This window comes from Cygnus olor, chromosome 2, assembly GCF_009769625.2.
Source record: "Cygnus olor isolate bCygOlo1 chromosome 2, bCygOlo1.pri.v2, whole genome shotgun sequence".
NCBI classification, from domain to species: Eukaryota; Metazoa; Chordata; class Aves; order Anseriformes; family Anatidae; genus Cygnus; species Cygnus olor.
This window is the reverse complement of record NC_049170.1, coordinates 115,622,507-115,640,970: the sequence shown is the minus strand read 5'-3', so window position 1 is coordinate 115,640,970 and position 18,464 is coordinate 115,622,507. Positions and strand designations below refer to the sequence as shown.

At 39.5% G+C, this 18,464-nt stretch overlaps 1 protein-coding gene across 1 annotated transcript in view; it reads right to left on the bottom strand.

Annotated features, from left to right (window-relative positions):
* Positions 1–17,597, bottom strand: part of ASXL3 (ASXL transcriptional regulator 3) — a 120,735-nt gene extending 103,138 nt beyond the window's left edge. Inside the window, exons 1-2 of the mRNA XM_040547771.1 lie at positions 17,360–17,597; positions 114–196 (exon numbers count right to left, since the gene is read on the bottom strand). Of these exons, the coding sequence (XP_040403705.1) occupies positions 114–196; positions 17,360–17,455 (179 nt within the window). The 5' untranslated portion in view covers positions 17,456–17,597. The remainder of the gene's footprint in view (positions 1–113; positions 197–17,359) is intronic.
* Positions 17,598–18,464: the final 867 nt, after the last annotated feature.

Genomic DNA, 18,464 nt, shown 5'->3' with positions numbered 1-18,464 from the left:
CCACCGTGGTACTGGAAATTAATTCAGCCGTTAACCAGCACACTGTGTTCTGCGAACCATTCCTAGATGGTTTTCAAAGAGACAGTAAAAATACAGAATACATAAACACTGACCTTGTTTCTTTTAACCCTTCTTTCTGAATGACTTCCAGTATTTGTTTTGCAGTCATTGGTGAGTTGGGGTACTTTTCCAATGCCTGAAAAGAAATAATAAATGGGTAAGTGTCAAGACATAGCTGTCCCATGAATTTTAAAGGTTGCGTCTTCATGCAGTCTTTATACAGTCATTTGTGAAAGGCAGGGAATGGCAGTGTTGAGACTGAAATCCTTTGGCTGTTGGAAGGCCAGATACAAATCAGGAAACTGCAGCAAGAGTAAATTTTACTTGCTGTATCTACTATGCTGCCTGGGAAAAATTCTTAGCAGGTTCCAGATAAGAGTTGAAATATGCAACTGATTTTATGACACAGCAACAGAATTCCTCTCAAGCAGAAAGGAAAAAAAAAAAAAAGCAAGAGACAGGTAGTTGTGGTCTTCCCCCCACCCTCCTTCTTCAAAATTATAGATAACTAGAACTATCTGAGGTCATTTGAATATTCGACACTTAGGTTTTATTGTGACCTCAGGAACAAAGCAAAAGCTAAGAGCTTCCATTCGTAGAGTAGGAGCTACTATGAAAATTGACACAGATAGGTTTCAATTTTCAAATGCTCTTTGTTTCTAGAAACCATGAAAAATGAAGTAGTCAGAACAGTCACAGCACACGAGATGCTACATGACAGAGTGCAATATATTTTTCCAGTTCAGCTCAGTTTTCCACTCCTTTGCCTTTTCCAATCGAGCCACAAGTAACCCACTCTTCTTTCCAGATACAACCATCTTGAACAGAATTTTCTGGTTTTCCACTTCCTTTTAGTCCCAATAGGTTTTGAGCTGTTAAGCAAACAGCTGCTCTTGTTCATTTAAAGTGCCAGACTGACAGCCCTGGAAAATGAAACCTTTCAATCAGCAGTAAAAGGTGCAGCACAGGCAAGAGCAATGCAAGCTTCCCAGAGCATCTTGCCAATGTCATCTGAGCCAGACCTTGCATTTCTACCATGGGTAAACAAGAAATCAGTTTGGTCTCCAAACTCATCTAATCCTGAGCTTCTCTCTAGTAGTTACCACACAATGGCAATTGTGAAAGCAGCTACTACTACGTGGATATGTGCCCACTAGGAGCTAGAGACACCACCAAATCATGTCATGCCAGTCACCGAACTGTGAAGGGTGCTAACCAGGGCTGTAATTCAAACAGCTCACATAAAGCCAAAGCCTCCCTGCTCACTACCAATTGACCAGCTCAACCTTCTCTTGCCATTTTATAATTCTGATTTGCTGCCTGCTCACCCCTTTCTCACTGAAAACACGGTTTACCAAATCCTTTGGCTGTTTTGCTGCAGGTGAGCTTCTTATCCTTTATCTTTCAGTTCCACAAAGGAAAATGCAGAAGTGAGGGCTGCACTAGAAAGGTCTGGGAGCTGAACTGAGCTTATCTCATGTACATCAATAGGCAAGATTCAAAAGGGACCTGTCAGGAAAGGAAAACCAAAAGGTGATTTGAAAGGAGAAAGAAGAGTGGATAGGAGAGCATGACAAGGAGTAAGGACAGAAGGAACTGCACAGGGCTGGGAAAAGGGCCACTGCACAGCAACGCATGAGAAGTGATATGAGGTATTAATTAATTAATGACAGAACCACATAACACACTGGAAAAATGACAATGAATATAAGGACTAAGACTGGGATGAGAAGAAGTTGATGTGTGGGAAGATACAGAAATGGAAAGTTTAACCTTTGAAAAGACGATGAAGAATAGGGACAAGGTCAAATGAGAATACACTGAAACGGAGGGAAAAGAAGGGAACGGAACGGAACTGGGAACATTCCAGAGGGCAAACTGGAAAGGACAGAAGAGGAAACTACACTGTACTGGACACGGCTATGAAGGAAACTGTGTGCACTTGAAAGTGGGGTTACTCACTGTGGAGGATTCCCTGTTTCTCTTCCTGAGTACAGGCCCCTCAGCACACCTGGGCAGCTCCTCCCTGCAAGTGAGAAAATTTGGGTAGCCCTGTCCCCTTCTGTGTGACATCACATCCTATTCTGCAGAGTCAGAAAACGTGCCAGGTATTACCATGTGGGTTGGACAATGATGGGAAGGAAACAATAACACTACATAAACATCAGAAGTCCCCTTGTTCTGGACAATGGGAGAAGGGAGAGCAGTTTGTGCTGAGGAAGCTGCACTGAACTGGTTGTGGAAACAATGGCCAGACATACAGGATACGGAAGATCATCTTCACCAAACGACAATGAAACCAACAAGCAGGATGCATAACACCACTACAGAAAGCTTAATCAAACCCACAAGGCAGATTTCAAATACCACAGTATGAAGTGAACACATTCAGGGTACAATGACAAACTGAAACGCGGAGTACGTTAGACAGGCTGAATGTGCTGGAGCAAACAATTGCTCATTGTGTGGACTTATTTTACTGCTGGACATGTAGCGTGGGCTGCAGTTCATATACTCTATGAATTTAATTCTGTTCATCTAACCCTTTAAACAGAGGGCTGTTATTTAAAGAACTGTTCATACCCGAACTGAAAAGCATAAATTCTCCAATTCAGACACTACTTAATTTGAAAGCCATCTTACTGTGCACTTGATTAAGTTTTCTTTATCATAATGAAGATTAATCTAGCGGAGAACCTTAGCAAGGATACCTTCTTCTGCCCTTCCCACCATCGTGTGCCCTCCCCCTGCAACTTTAGCCTAACTATTTATCAGAGGAAAAAAATAAAAATAATTACTTTGAAAAACATTTTCATGACAATCCCATTATTTTCTTCCCCCAGTTATGGAAAACAGCATCTGAGTATTATTTAAGAGTCTGTGAGCTAATGAATACACTGAACTGCTAATTGCACAAGCGACTCTTGCCTCTGTATCTCACCATTAGCATTGCTAAAAGCCCACAAGCCCTTCTGCATTTCTAGACTGTTAAAAATATTAGAAATTCAAATTGAATTACTAACTGTCCCTTAAGGCAAATAAAATACTAAAATGCAGTAGCGTACTTAAGTCATAGACTCCTTGGTCAGACAAAGTAATCACATCCTTTATCTGTTTTGAATATCTTTCTTTCCTCCCACTCCATCCACCAACACTCATGTCGTGTACGGGTAGTGACTAATAACGCTGGAACTAAAATATGCCAAAATACTGTCATGAAGAGTACGATTGTTTTGATGCGTTTTGTTGCGAAGGACAATGGCAGAAGAATGGTTTGCACTGACTGCAACCTCTATCACAGAGGATCAAATATGCTCTATTTATTCCTGCCATTCAACCACAGCCTCAGAAAGGGACAGCCACTAAATAACTGGGACAAATGATCTGATATCCATCAGGACAATCTGGAAGAGAACAGCAGCAATCATTGCACTGAACACATTCTTGGTGTTCATTTAAACACTGGTTAATAGGTCAAAGAGAAGGCAACTTAGACCCGAACAAGCACAAACTGTTAGGTTTGCTTCACCTACACATATCAACCCACAACTTAAGCAATATTTAAGCATAATAACTGCACAAATACAACAAACACGTACATTCCCAGTTCCATTTCAAGTGTCTCGTCAGTTACACATAACAAGAAGAAATCCTAATTCCTTTTCTCAGCAGGGTATCTATCTTGTGTACATTTACACTACTCAAAAACCATCAGGTGCCACTCCAGGGAAAAAAGCATTTTCCAGTGAGCTGTAACAAGAGAACTCTGGAGCAGAGTCAAAACTCTCAGCTCTGCATAAGAGAGAAATCTTGAATGCTCAGCTCATCTATGAAATCAGAACAGAACCTCGAGATAGTGGACAGAATGATTAATCTGCACATAGAGCTGCTTGAAGCAGATCTGCTCAACCGCTTGCACTTCGGCCACTAGGGGGAACACAAAGAGAGGAACAGCATGAAGAAAGGCGAACTAGAAAGTAAGCTCTATTGCCACCCATAAATGCTGTCCTGCAAAATTGGGAAGCTTTGCCAGAGAAGCAGCCACCAGTCCTGCAGCTATGAGTTATCATGTTGGCAGAAGACAATTCTTCTAAAGGTGAACCAAGTGTGGGCAGAAACAGTGCCATGGTTCAAAAGCGGCAAGCAGATCAATCCAGTGGTCTTGATGCTGCTGGTCCAGCCACAGTACAGTAAGCTGAAACTGAGCTGAGCCTTTTTTTTTTTTTTTTTTTCTCCTGTAAGCTCCCTGAAAGGATCTGAAGGTCAGATAGTTGACAAAAATCAGGATCATTTTATCCCGTCTGCTTGGTCAAACTGTAGGCTGAGCCACGGCTCACAAACCAGAGCAGTTCTCTTTAGAACGTTATTTAAATAATTCAGCAGGAGAAAAAGGAATAGCACAGCTATTGCCAGCGCTCCCACTCAGCAGCTAAAATACAAGTCTGGCTGAACTGCACAACAGACAGACATTCTTTGCTGCCCAAAGAGAGCAGGGTGAACAGAAGAACAGAAAAATATCCTTCCTTTTCCTAAGCAGTGAATATATGATCTTTTCTAGCCACCCATTACTAAGTTAATTGAAAGATGGAGTCCCAAACAGGGTACAAGAACAGCATCCTGGAATAAATCCAGCATTGTCTTTTTCAGCTGCTTGTGTGAGGTTAACAGGAGGACTGACTTCTATTGTGGGAAATGCCCCACTCAAATCTTTTGTATTCATTTTTGATTAACGGCTTCAGTCATTGGGGAATTATCGGCAGTCTGGTAAAAGTTCAAAGCCCTTTGTGTGAAGAAAGATGGGTAAATGGTTAGGAGATGAGAGGGTTGGGTAGGGTAGGATACAGGGTGGGGGAAGAAAGGAATTGGATAGAAATGGATGAGAAAGAGAGAACAGCAAGACTGAGAAGAGGGAGGGTACATAGTATTGAACAGTGAAGAAGGAAGAAAATAACAAGGGAAGATGCACTACAAGCTATTTCAAGAGAAGTTTTCAAATAGAGGTTCACGGAGCTCTTGCTGATGGTGATTAAGACAAAGGTAAAGAGTAATTTCCAAGTACTAAAACATTAAAAGAAGCTGAAATGGGAGTAATAACTCTTCTGGTAGGCCTTTTGTCTTTAAGCTAGTGCAGTTACTATAAGGAAGTTATAAAATTTGAGCGGAGGTAGATGCATTTCATTGGCGATGTCTTTCACAATATGCTCTATACTATGAATTTGCCTTTGTAATTCATGCATCATTAGAGGTAAGAAAGAAAAGCAAAATCAAGCAAGGAAAGTAGCAAAGATGTAATAAGAACAAGAAAGCAACGTGAAAACACCTAAACTTGCTGAAATACAAGAAATGTCTGATCCTCATGTAGGGGATCTGTCGGTACAGACCCACGAACACTTCAATGACACTAACAGGATGAACCCAGCGTAAGCAGAATTCTTTCAAATAGATGTATAAGGTCAGGATCAAAGACATATCCCAGTGAGCAGGATGTCAAACTTTCCACCCTAGTATGGGTTCCACTATTAGCAGAATTACTATGAGAGTGATACTCTCATCTTTTGAGGTATTGCAATACCTGTAACCTCCGTATCTCCCACCTTTCCACACCCCTACTGAAACACCTTTATTCCCTTCTCTTTACCGCATTACACTCCTACAGTACATTCCTACATCCTCTACATCCTGATACATTAACATAGAAGCTGTTCACTGCTGTGGGTTTCCCAAAACCAACCACAGGCACCCAGGCATTGCCTAGGTAGCCAAAATGTGTGCGCGCCAAGTAGCTAGCTATCAGCACCCTGTAGTTCCTAGGTGCTGACAGGACAAACTGCATTGTGAACCTCCCATGGCTCATAGAAAATATTCTCTACCTATTTAGTTTAGAAAATTAGTGTAGAAGTTTCAGCCTCTGTATCAATGCAGTCAGCTGAAAAACATGGGTCAAAGCTGCTTACAGTTATGAATCATTATTCCAGGAAAGAGACCAGGAGCAAAAAACAGCTCTGCCACCCAACAAAATTACTCCAATCTCCACTAGCTCAGTGATCAAACAGGCCACGATCCTGAAATGCCTCTAATTCCAGCAGGGATCAAAATTCCCCTTTGGCTCTTACCCCCGTACAAAACGAAGAGAGGCCGTGTTTCGGTGACTGGGACTAACAGAGCAGAATGGATGCGAGTGCCCTGCCAGCTGCCTTTATGCTACAGATAAGAGAGGAAAGAACTACCACCAATGTGAACATGTTCAGCACTACTCAGGGAACAAGACAGAAATACTAAGAACCACTGAACCCCAACCATATTCACACTTCATATATGCTGTTTTCTCTATTGAAAGCTGATACAGATTTTTTTTCTGACACTGAAAAAACGGTGCTGCATAACCAATATTGCAGCATAGTAAAATCAAAAACAATATGAAGAGTAAAACTCTCATAAAAATCAATAGAGAGAATGAGTATGTGCTTGTTTTAAAAGCTTTCATCGCTTAACTTCCTCAGGCAAATGTAATGTGTAAGGGTTACTTTTAATGTGAGAAATAAAATTCCTACTGGCTACTCTCTGAACGTACCAGATATAACAAGAGGCGACAGTTATGCCGGTTTTGTTGCCATTGCTTTATTACCAGAGCTTATCTTGTTTGACAGTGTCCTAAAGATACAGACCTAAGATTTCCAGAAGGTGAAAAAAAAAATAGAAAAAAAAGAGATGAGAAAAATAAAAATAACAAATCTAGAATCTTAGCAGAATAAAATATTTTAACTGTGTACTCTAGCTAAATATTCTTACATATCACTTTTGGACATTTTAAGTATTTTATCCAGGTAAAAATCACCTACTAGATGGATAAGTTTCATTCTGCAACTGACATTGACTCCATTGATGCACCATATATACACTTAACCAACCAAGAAGCACTCCTCTTCATGTTTCCAAAATATGGCTAATGACAACAAACATAAATAAAACAGTTAAAATTATACTTCCATTTTAATTCTGTAAGAAAGGTGGCATGAAACTACCTCACAAAACTTGCAGCATATTTTGATGCTTAGGTGAAAAGCCAATAGAAGTGCCAGTTGATCCTCTTAACCTCACAGAGCACGCCTGTAAACTTCAAAACTCACTTGTTTGCTCTGTTCCTCACTCACAGGATGATACACAGCATTGCTCCCTTTGGATTAAAAAGTAAGAAGAGATGCAGAAAATTACTAACAATCTTAGTAATTTTATTCCAGGAAAAAAAAAGACCAGAATGTGTACAATGCATGGACAACGTGGAAAGAAATTTCCGAGATGCATGCAGCAAATGATAAAACAAAACAAAACAAAACAAAACAAAAAAAAAAAAAAAAAAAAAAAAAAAAAACCTCTCTTGCAATTACAGAATTACAGCCACAACAAAAAGTCACTTTCAGTTTCCTGAGCCCACCCGTACTGGAAGCAAAATGGAACACAGAAATCTCCATGAAAGAAAAAATGATGAAAGCTCTGCTGGGTCTTTTTTGCTTTGTTTTTAATAGGAGAGCTATTTGTTCTTGTCAGAACTGGCAATTCAAAACAGTAGCCTTATCAGTCCTTGTGTGTTATGTACTTTTTCCCCCAAAGTTGCACAATGATTTCACATGAGCTTTCATTAGTCTGCATCATGACATCATTGCGTGCAGAATTGAGTTCACTGGCACAATGCAGACCTACTGCTTAAATTGCTCTGAGAGCAGATATGATAAGTCATATTTTTGAGCTAAAGAAATACAGCTTTCTTAGAGAATGTGTAAAGAGAATTCTTTTGTTAGCTGTCAGTGGGATTTTGCTGTCTCTGTTAAATATATAATGGTTAGTGTCATAACAAAGATCAGCCATCATGTTATGGCATTTATCTTCATGAGTGAAGAGAGGAAGGGCTACTGTGATTTATTCCATCTCTCCCCATGAGACGATTAATGTGATAAGAGATCAGCCTTCAGTACTGACTTGTACACAGAATAAAACATAGGGCTGGAGTGGGATGCTAGGCAGTTTTAATTGCCACGAGTTTGGAAGCCCACATTACTTACAGATGGCACAGTTGACAATTACTCATCTAAGATTTTCAAAAATAGAAGAATATTTTGTGGTTCACTAACTCATATCCATTTTATGTTGCTTACTTGTTTAGCCCTTCTTATCAGTCCTTCCACAAAATCCTTTTCCCCATCTCATCACCCAGGTCCACCCACAGTTGTCCTGTTCAACACAGCATTCATTGCAGAATTGAAGTGCATATTGGCAGTCTACAGTGATATTTGTAGCATCTGTTTAAAGGCTTGAAAAATATACTATTTAACAACTATTACTAAGAAACATTTGTCACAATACAGACAGATTACAAAGAACATGTGATGGCTTTGTATCTGAGTTTGTATGCATATGTAAACATACATAAATAAAACTTTGGATAGAAGGAGCAGCTTTCCTCAAGTTTTGAGAAAAGTTACATAATCACTTCTTCCCAGGGGTCTTGTAAAACAATCTGACCATCCTCAATTTATGTTAATAATCTTTCAAAACTCTATCACTTCAGAAAAAGCATACATATATTACACTGTTTACATGCTCCCAACTCCTTCTTGTGGGAAAAAAAAAGCTTCAGATTATATTGTGCTGTTGAAAAACACGATAAGCAAGAGTTCTGTTAAAGAGGAAATAATTATTTTTCCCCCAAGCGGGGCAAAAATTATCATCTGGATTTTCTCAAATTTTCCTTTTCTGGATACTGCTAAATCATGCCACACTGAGTAAAATCTAATTCTTGATATTTTTTTCTGTTAAAAACAGCAGATCTTTACCACTGGTTTGCATCAACTATAATAAGTTATTAAAGAGCTCTCACCACAAAGCATTATCCTTATCTAGGTTTATTATCTAGGTTTGAGTATTGACTAAACACTTTTATCAAGCTGTTAACTACGTCCACATATAATGTAATCAGCACCTGAGGCCAGTCACACCAGTGAGAGCAGCCAAGTAACAGCGTAACTTTAGGGCAAGGAAGAAGTATTATGAAAGCAAAGATTTTTTTTTTTTTTCTTGATAGGAGGAGATGTGGACAGGAGAGAAAGATCAATGGGACCTTATCAGTACAGCTGTCTTCCAACTGCATGCTGATTTCCCTTAGAGATTTGAACCAACAGGAGCAATTGTTTGGCATAGGTAAGCCAATTCAATCACATCTCCAGCCTATAAAGAAAAAAGATGAACCACGACTTCAGAACTGGACTTGGTAAGGAGACAAAACGCTGACTGTTAAACCAACAGTTTGTAATCAAATCTCAAACCAAAACAGAGAACATGTCATCCTCCATGAGGGAAAAAACTGAAAATGTTCAGGATAATCTGCAGTTGTGGAGGCTGCCAACTCCTGACCCTTTCTGAAGGCGTTATTCCACGCTACAAGGCCAGACTCCCAGAAGTCTATCTGGCCGATTGCTGACCAGGTTGCAGTGGAAAATGACCATCACACAGCTACTAATGCTGAGCTCTGGAATCACAACAAAGGAAGTAGTCAACAGAGATGAAGGGTTTGCTAAGGGAATGTAAATACAGGGACTTGTTATAAAACTAGGCTTCCTGTTCAAGGCAAACCTCTGTCTTTAAGGGTCATTAACTTTACAGCATATTTCTTACCTAAGACACTTCACTATATATTCAACAGATTCAACCATTAACTGTCAAGAGAATACCCAAGAAAAGCAAACCATGCAAGGGCAAAACATGGCTGTTAGATAGTATATTCAGTCATTAATTTTATTTTTTTTCTATGAGCACCAATATAAATATATGTGAGTTTTCCCAAAGTTGCATCTCCTCTGGAAATGCAGAAGTAATAAATTGTCTGCTCCTAGGAAATGTTACTGGCAAATAACTTCAATGTCCATGGGGTTTAGACACAACTTTTTGATGTAATGTTTTAAAAGATGATAATAATACATGTTTTTGCTATATCTTCCATTTCCTCTCTAAAATAGCAAGCAACAGAAAAGTGAAAATTGTTTCATGTGAAGTTACATTGCCTCATCTTGGGCTTCCAGTGTAACTACTGAATGCATACTGTACCTTTGAACCAATGTGAGGTAGTAAGGAGATTCAACTCAAATCCAGGAATGCGATCTTTCTTTAACTATGCCAGACAATCTCATCCAAAGACACAAAATTATACACAGAAGATTTAGGCACTATGTTCTCTAAGGTTAAAGAGAAAATAAACCATGGTGTCCAGAATCACAATAAGAAAACTAGCACAGTCTCATCTTCAAGCATTGTGTCGGACAGACTTTAGGAGATTTTAGGAGATACGTATGTTTTGCTGCTCTAGAAATAACCTTGGCAAGATCATTTGAAACTAATTCTGAAAATTCTGGTAGGTGATCTTACTACCAAACAGATGAGAGAATTTCAGAAGACAAATTGGCCTTTTGCATTATTTCAGAGAGATTACTTATAATTTCAACAATAACATTTTGGCTAAGATAGCCCCCATATTGGAAATTGTTCTAAACAGAATGCAACATAATAAAAACATAGTATTTCATTTCCAAAACAAACATTTTGTCTTTTACACAGAAGACATTTTTTGTTGTTGGTGGTGTATTGTTCCCTCCCCCCCCCACTTTTTTCCCCCCTCTCCATTTCCACCCTTAAACTACCAAAGTTTGAGAAGAATACAATCTTGAAAGATGAAGATTTGGGGACTTCAATGAGTTACCTAATTAAGTGAAATGGTGGCTAAATAAATAAACAAATTAAATGCAATTTTATCCTAGAATTCAGAATTATTCTTTTCTGTTTCTTTCACTTTTAGTCATAGATTGTCCTATCCGTAATATTTACTATACTATTTCTGACTGGTAGAAGAATATCTCCATCTCTTCTTCACCATTTCCCAATGCAGCACTACCATCTTTCCCGCAGGATTACATCAGAATTACTCAGGCACGCTCTCTTTTTACCACATGACAGGCCAGCAGACACAAACCCAGTTTCGTTCTCTTCTACTAATCCCAGAAAACATATGCAAGTACTAAAAGTAACAAGCATCATAACTATTATGTATGCTTATAACATTTTAAAAAAACATTTTCAGAACATTGTCAGAATGCCTTCCCCAGATCCTTTCCCTCCCCCACCACACCCATGTTTTTCTCTAAAATTAACTCCAACATTTAACAACACATTAACTAACACATGAAACTTCTTGCCATAGCAGCTCTAAGAATGCTGATAACAGCAAACAGGTGCAGTGCTTTTTTATTATTATTAAAAAAAAAAAAACTTTCAGTCTCTTTGCAGCTCTTTGAGAAGCATTTCCCAACCGCCATGTGTATATACCATATCCAGGCAGCCTCTTTTACAGTTCTGGTTCAGAATGAGAATAGGAGCATTATTTTACTTTACTTTAACATTACTTTAAACTGTTTGAAACATTCTCCTACAGCTCAGACACAATATATTAAGTTTGCATATGGAAATTACAGTATGAAACCAAGTCTGTCCTCATTAAGGAAAGCCCCACTTCTAGAGATTTTCTATTTTACTTCTTTAATTAATGGAATCGTTAAAGGTTTCAGCAATTATAGCAAGATGAGAATGTTTTGAGGATGTGTCAAACAATCTATCTCCAAGCAAGGCAGATAACCCCACAAATGAATGGAGACAGAATTGTTCTCTATTGGTATCACTCCTTTCATTAGAAACTAATCTACACAAAAAAATTCTAACAGGTCCCTGAAAAAAAATCCTACTTAAAGCCAAATAATTTGAAAGATTATGATATCTTAGATTTTTGGTTTGTTAGTTTTTCAAACAGATTAAAAGAAAGCAAGACAACACTCTTCTGGCCCACCTTCCAAAGCCACACAAAATAATCCTGATCAACTGCCTTGATTCCATTCCTTCAGAATCTTAAATGTTTTCTAGTTTCTTCATCTTCTACTGCTGTAGGTTTCAACCCCATGGTTCACAGACCAGCTGGAAGATTACCCTTCTGGAGTCCATGAGGCACAACAGCTCAAATGACTGCTCAGACACTGACTTTATCCTTAGCATCTTTCACCATGCCCCCTCCTCTTACTGCTTGTCTCTTGCACTGGATCCTGCACCCTTCAGCCAGTCCAGCATCTATTCAGTCACTTCTCCCACACTTTGCTCTCTTTCACTGTACACCTCTCCAGGCAGCCCTATATGAGTTCTGCAGTCTCCTCCTCAAGTGTTGCTGCTGCTGTGGACCTGGAGGCTAAATTAACAACCCACAATGAACGTCAAACACTTAGTGTAAAGGACTGCTCATTGCACAGGCACAGAGAAGTTCCTGTGGAGGTGCTTAGTAAATGCAAGAATCATCAGCAATGGATGAATAATGGACGTATACAGCATGCAGTAACTTGCACAGTCAGACTGATAACAATCTCCAAATTTACCTTGTGAAGTCATAGCACTCTAGCTCTTAAGTACTTCTGCTACTCTAAAAAAGAGCGTGTTTCAAGATCACAGCCACTTAGAGGGGCTCACTGAGTCCTTGGAACACTGTGTCACAAAGAGCACAAAAGATCCTTCTTCATAGGATAACCACAGTGTTCAAGCAAGCTGAGAACAGTAATTCCATTTTCTTTCAGCATCTACTCTTTGAGTGCTGATCCCATGCTCTGTAAACCATAACATTCACCAACAGACTTTTACTAAGGAAAAGGAGCACGACTCCACAACAAAGACAGGCTCAGTTACCACTGACAAGTTTCACTCAAATGGGTAACTCTCATTCCAAAAGTGACAGGGGAAATTGGCAGTGAGTCAACTGATCCCTGAGCACTGACTGGAGGAAACAGTATTTTAGCGCAAAGAATTTAGTTTGCAAGATAAAAAACAAACAACTGGACCAATTCAGGAGCTGAGAGCAGTGTCCATTTCTTGCTGTTGCTATCTGTTTCCCCAAAGGATGCTGGGGCTCATTACAAGCAGACTGAATGTCCCAGGCATGCAAACTTGTGTCTTTGATTCTCCCAGTCAGTCTCACAGAGCTGTAACCCAATACTTGACATCGCATATAAGATTTGGGCTGCTAAGTCAGGAATTTGAGGGACCACATCAAAATAGGAATCCTTACTCTGTCCTTCCATCAAATATTACTTAAAGGGATACCTGGCAAAAAGCATTTCAGATATTGCCCACGAGGCTACTGTTTGACTACCACCCACATTCAAAGCCTCCAGCTGCACACATAGACCGGGTACAGTGAAGTAAACCAATGTTTTAAAAGATCAGTAGCCTTACAAATGGCAGATCATGCTGCATACTGCAGCTTCCCCTTTCTTTCCTATGATCTGGCCCAACAGATCCGAGCACTTGCTGAATTGTCCAGCCATGCCACTGGTGTGTGCTTAACAGACAGCAAATGTTTAATAATGCAATGCAACCTGACAGCACAGCATCCTGGGAGCAGGACAAAAGGAAGACAAACAACCTGTTTGACAAGCATTGCCAATGTAGCAGAATTGGCTACATAGACTTTTCTTTCTCTTGGAAAAAAAAAGAAAAAAAAAGTTTAAAATAGAGAGCTCAGTACAAGAACAATCCATGCAAATAACAGGTAGTCCCTTGTACCTTCAGGACACCACATCCTGCCACTGGTCACCTTGAAACCAGTGACAAAAAGGTATTAACATATCTCCAGAAGCAACTTATTTGAAAATGTATTCAACATGGATTTATTGAGCTTATTCCACAGCTACACAATGAGTCCTACAAAGTTGTTGTACTTACATTTTAAAACAGAAGATGAGTGCTTGCAAAAATCTCCATTATGAATGAAATAGCTTATGAAACAGACTAGAACGCACTAAGGACTACTGCTGTTAAGTATGAACCTGCAGCATCATTGCTATATCAAAACTGCTGAAAACATCCAGAGGCTTTAAGTACTAAAAACCCTCAAAAAAGACAGAGGAAGTGACTAAGCACCATTAAATAAATACAGAATTTTCAATCTGAACACGGAAACCTGTGTTTTCTGTCTAGTCACTGTCAGAAAAAAAAAAAAAAGAAAAAAAAGAGGTAAAGATACATTTGAACTCTAAATGACGTCCATTGGGCAACTCTTCAGGATCACTTTTTTCTCCTAGTTCTCCCATTTTTCAGTAGGACATGAAATTCCACAAAAAGAGCAAAGGCCAGAGAAGTCCTAGCTCAAAAAATGGGTAAAGAAAGTTACCAATTGATTTCATTGATTTCACAAACCTAAAGCTAATTTTGGGCATCTGATTTAGTTTTAAGTCTAACCAGACAACGTGACCTCGAGGACCTTTCCAAACTCACCTCTGATTATCAGTTCTATGACTATCAAACTAATAGTGTAATTAAGATGAACACCAGACTCCAAAGAGGTTCTGTTTGGTCTTACCCGTCTAGAATTTCAAACCGAGAGAAAAGCCAAATGAAATGAAAGAAGCTGATGTGATCAGAGAATGCCATAATTTTGAGATAGCTGCTAGAATCTTGGTCCAAAAGAAAGACAGCTGGCTACGGCCAGTAAGTGACTATTTATCCCCGTTTACCTTGCTAGGTAGTACTGGCAGACATGTGGTGACATGCATTACCACGTGCTTCTCTGGTACAGCAGTGCCAACAGACACCCCAGCAGCTGGTGGATAACTGGGAATTTTGAGACATAAAAAGAATCAACATTTATCCAAGAATAGACATCAATAGATCTACTGAAGCAACTGGGTGTGGAATTTATTCAGTTAAAACTGATGGGACTAAAAAGAAAAATAATAGAAACAAAGTTATCGCTTAATGAAGGACAAAGTTACAAAGGCGATACGATACAATGATTGTGGTAGAGCCTATCATAAAAAAGGTTCGAATCATAAATGCGAGAACAAATCACATGGGACTTAAAGATTGCCTATGACTTACTAGATTCTGTAGACATTTTGAAAGGGAACTCACCAACCACTACAGGAGTTAGGTGTGTTCTCCAGGAAAGGGAGAAAAACTTTGACCTTCAGATGGTTATTGTGTACTTTGGTTAAGGCTCTTTTCCCTCTTTAGACACCAAGTGATACAACGAGCTGATCAGGATGGCTGCTTTACCAAATTCATGGCTGTATCTATATTTATCCAAGATCACAACAAGAAAGAAAGAAAATACCTTCAACAGCAAGTTCACCAAATCACTCATTAACCCTAGACACTTGTCTGCCAAGGAACACTTCTGAAGTTGTAGACAACAACATTATCAAAACATGTAAGTTAGACCGTCCTCTACAGAATGGGATTGTCACCCACAAGATAAAGTCAGGTTGGATGAAGCTCTGGGCAACCTGGTCTAATGAAAGATGTCCCTTCCCATGACAGGGGAGTTGGAACCAGGTGATCTTTAGAGGTCCCCTCTGACTCAAACCATTCTGTGATAATGATCTCTACAGTTGAGCCTCCACGAGCAGTGAGGAGACACTCATCACCACTGACTCAGCTAGACCAATTCATGCATTTAGGAGGGCCAGTTTTAAAACACAGTATAAAAATTCTGTCTTTTAAATAAATCATTTTCTGATGCTCCAAATCATGAACAATCAATTAGAAAACGTCCCAAAATATCTTCTACAGAGAGCTATAGCCCAGTCCTCTTAATGACTCAGAAAATGTCCCTAGTGCTTTGAGAGCACTGACTGAACTGTGCTTATTGACGATGGCAAAAAGTTGTCAGACAGAAACTACGCTCAGTCAAACTACACAAAACAGGTCTGCCTCAGAGAGCTGAGGTACAGGATGCCACATCAGATTCAGAACCTGCAGGTTAACAGCCAGACCCTGTATGTTAAAAACCTTACCTAAAAGTTCCAACAATACTGATGGAAGCTACATGTGAGGCACCACAGAGACTTTGTCCCGCTGAACTCAAGTCATTAAACTGAGCTGAAACTCTTACCATTCACAGGATGAAAACAGAAAACATAAGATTGCCCCCGCTTCCTGTTCCAATGCCACAAACAGCAGAACTTGCTCAGACCAGTCAGTGGTGCTGCCCTAAATCCCTCCAACACTAACTAGTCCCCAACCCCTACCAGTGCACTTACACTGAAGGCAACCTAGGAAGAAGGCATGCACTGCCAGACGGCTTACTATCTATCTTCTGATACTCTTAGTGTCTGTGTTAAAGTACTATAGTTGTAACTGGATATAACTGGGGACTGGGTGGCTTAAGATATGGTACTTGGAGACACAGGTCATTCCTCCAAAGCTTAGCTTAGCTGCAGGTAAGAAGGGAGGCACCTCTCCACTGTTTTCACATTCTCAGTAGGTACATCTCCTCCCAAGAAAGTCCAACAAGAGGGAACTACCTTGCAGGACTTCACAAGGAAGGAGCAGCCTGAGAGGACTGAACATCAATGGTTTAGGTTTCTTTGTGTAGGGTGACTGCCACTCAGACTTGGTAAAAATTAGACGGGTCACCTATAGCCAATCTGTTGTCGCTGAGCACCGCAGTGATTTGCTACCTGAACTAACAGGATGAGCAAGTGGGCTGAACGAGGATACATTGCTTAGAGCAGGCTCTGTTCCAGGTTGTTCCTATGACTTTGCAAGGGAAACTGACCATTCCAGAATGACAACTAAGGTGGTTGATTCCACCTGTGAGTCTGTAAATTCCTCAAAAGGAGGCTTTGGTCAGTTTCAACTGGAACCCGTGGAAACACGATGAAATATTTTCTGCTAATCACACCTCCTTCCAGGTCCCGATGGCATACATAGTGGAAACTGAGACTACTATTTAGCTACTGCTAGTTACAAAGCATGCCAAAATCATCATCAGATAACCAGGAAAATGGAAATCGTTCTGAAACTTACAACATTTCAAAACCACCTTCTACTCCAAGGCCAACAGCTAAAGTTTAGCAAATGACTCTCCAAGTGACCATAACCCCTGGTCACAGCATAAAGAACAAAGCAAACGCTGTGGCAGGATGCAGAGTGAATTTGGCTTTTCGCCTTGAGGAGAACACGCTACTTGATCCAGGCTAGGTTGCTGCAGTGACACAATTTGATCCAGGTAAGTGGTAAATCAGACTGGCAAATCCCAAGCCCCCTAGCTGTGAATAGTAGATACGGCCTTGGGTGTGGTTACTGGAAACTATTTTGTTGTGATTCCAAAGGTTTCAGGTGAAACTGATCAAAGCATGAAGTATGACAGGAAAATATTGGTTCTTCTCTACAAAGAAATGTAAGCCAGGAATCATTCACTATACCAGTAAGCATTAAATCGTACCTTTAGGCACTGATAACACTGCCTCATTGTTAAGCAATGCTCATTGTTTAGATTCCTGTAAGGGTTTTCTCCTATTTTACCCTGGTTTGTAGACATATTGTGACTTGACTTAGAACACGTTCCGTTCTTGGTTTGGGTTCCTGCTTTCCTAAAGGTGTGTGATGCCAAGGGTGAAAGGACCCTCTCAAGTGTTAGAATCTCTGTTCTTCTCAATCTGCTCTAGAAGAATGCAAAGGATGAGCTGAAACAGGAAATTCATATTTTTTGACCAACTTGTAAAGCAAATAATAATAATAATAATAAAACAAATTAATTTCTGTAATATTTCATACTAACCAAATGAAAAACACAACCACAGAAGGTAAAAAAATAAATGCAGGTTCAACCTTGTCTAACAAGTGCAAAAATTACTTTGAATAAAACAAATTGGAGGAAACCCTAGAGCAAACCAAAATAATACAGAGTTCTTCAAAGCAGCATTGATTGTGGATCAAAGGGAAAGGCCACCAAAACTTCCCAAGCCACAATGTTTCTGCATGTCTGAAAAAGAATTAACTCAGAACAAATATGGAAATAATAGTAGGTCTGCGTTAAGCCTACAACAAAGAAATCCGTAATACTGCAAAACAAAGTCATGTCAAATCTCCTATTTTTAGAGATATATGAAGCTCCTTTCACAACACTTTAAAATGTATTTATAGTAACAAGAATGAAAACTTAAGATAAAAGTCAAAGGCATTATTATCATCAATGGTCTAACTGCACAGAAGTTACTCTTCTTTTTCTGTTGTTGCTGTTGTTTCATTTGTGGTCATCAAATATGAAGACGTAATGCAAAAATAGTTCCATACCACTATATGATCTATTTCAACTACACTATCTTAGCAGAGCAGATGAAGCAACAATCAGCTTTTGGACAGCCAGCCCCAATAAACAGTAACATGCAAGCTAACAATTCCAGTGGGCTTTTGTTGCTTTTTCATGTTTTCTTTTTTTTTTCCTTCAACATCTGTTTCCTTAATTAATTAGCATAATTTTCTTAAAGTTTACAGGAGCAACGGAACAACTTGTAATTAAGAGCTGGATCCTGTCAGGAGACTAGTGC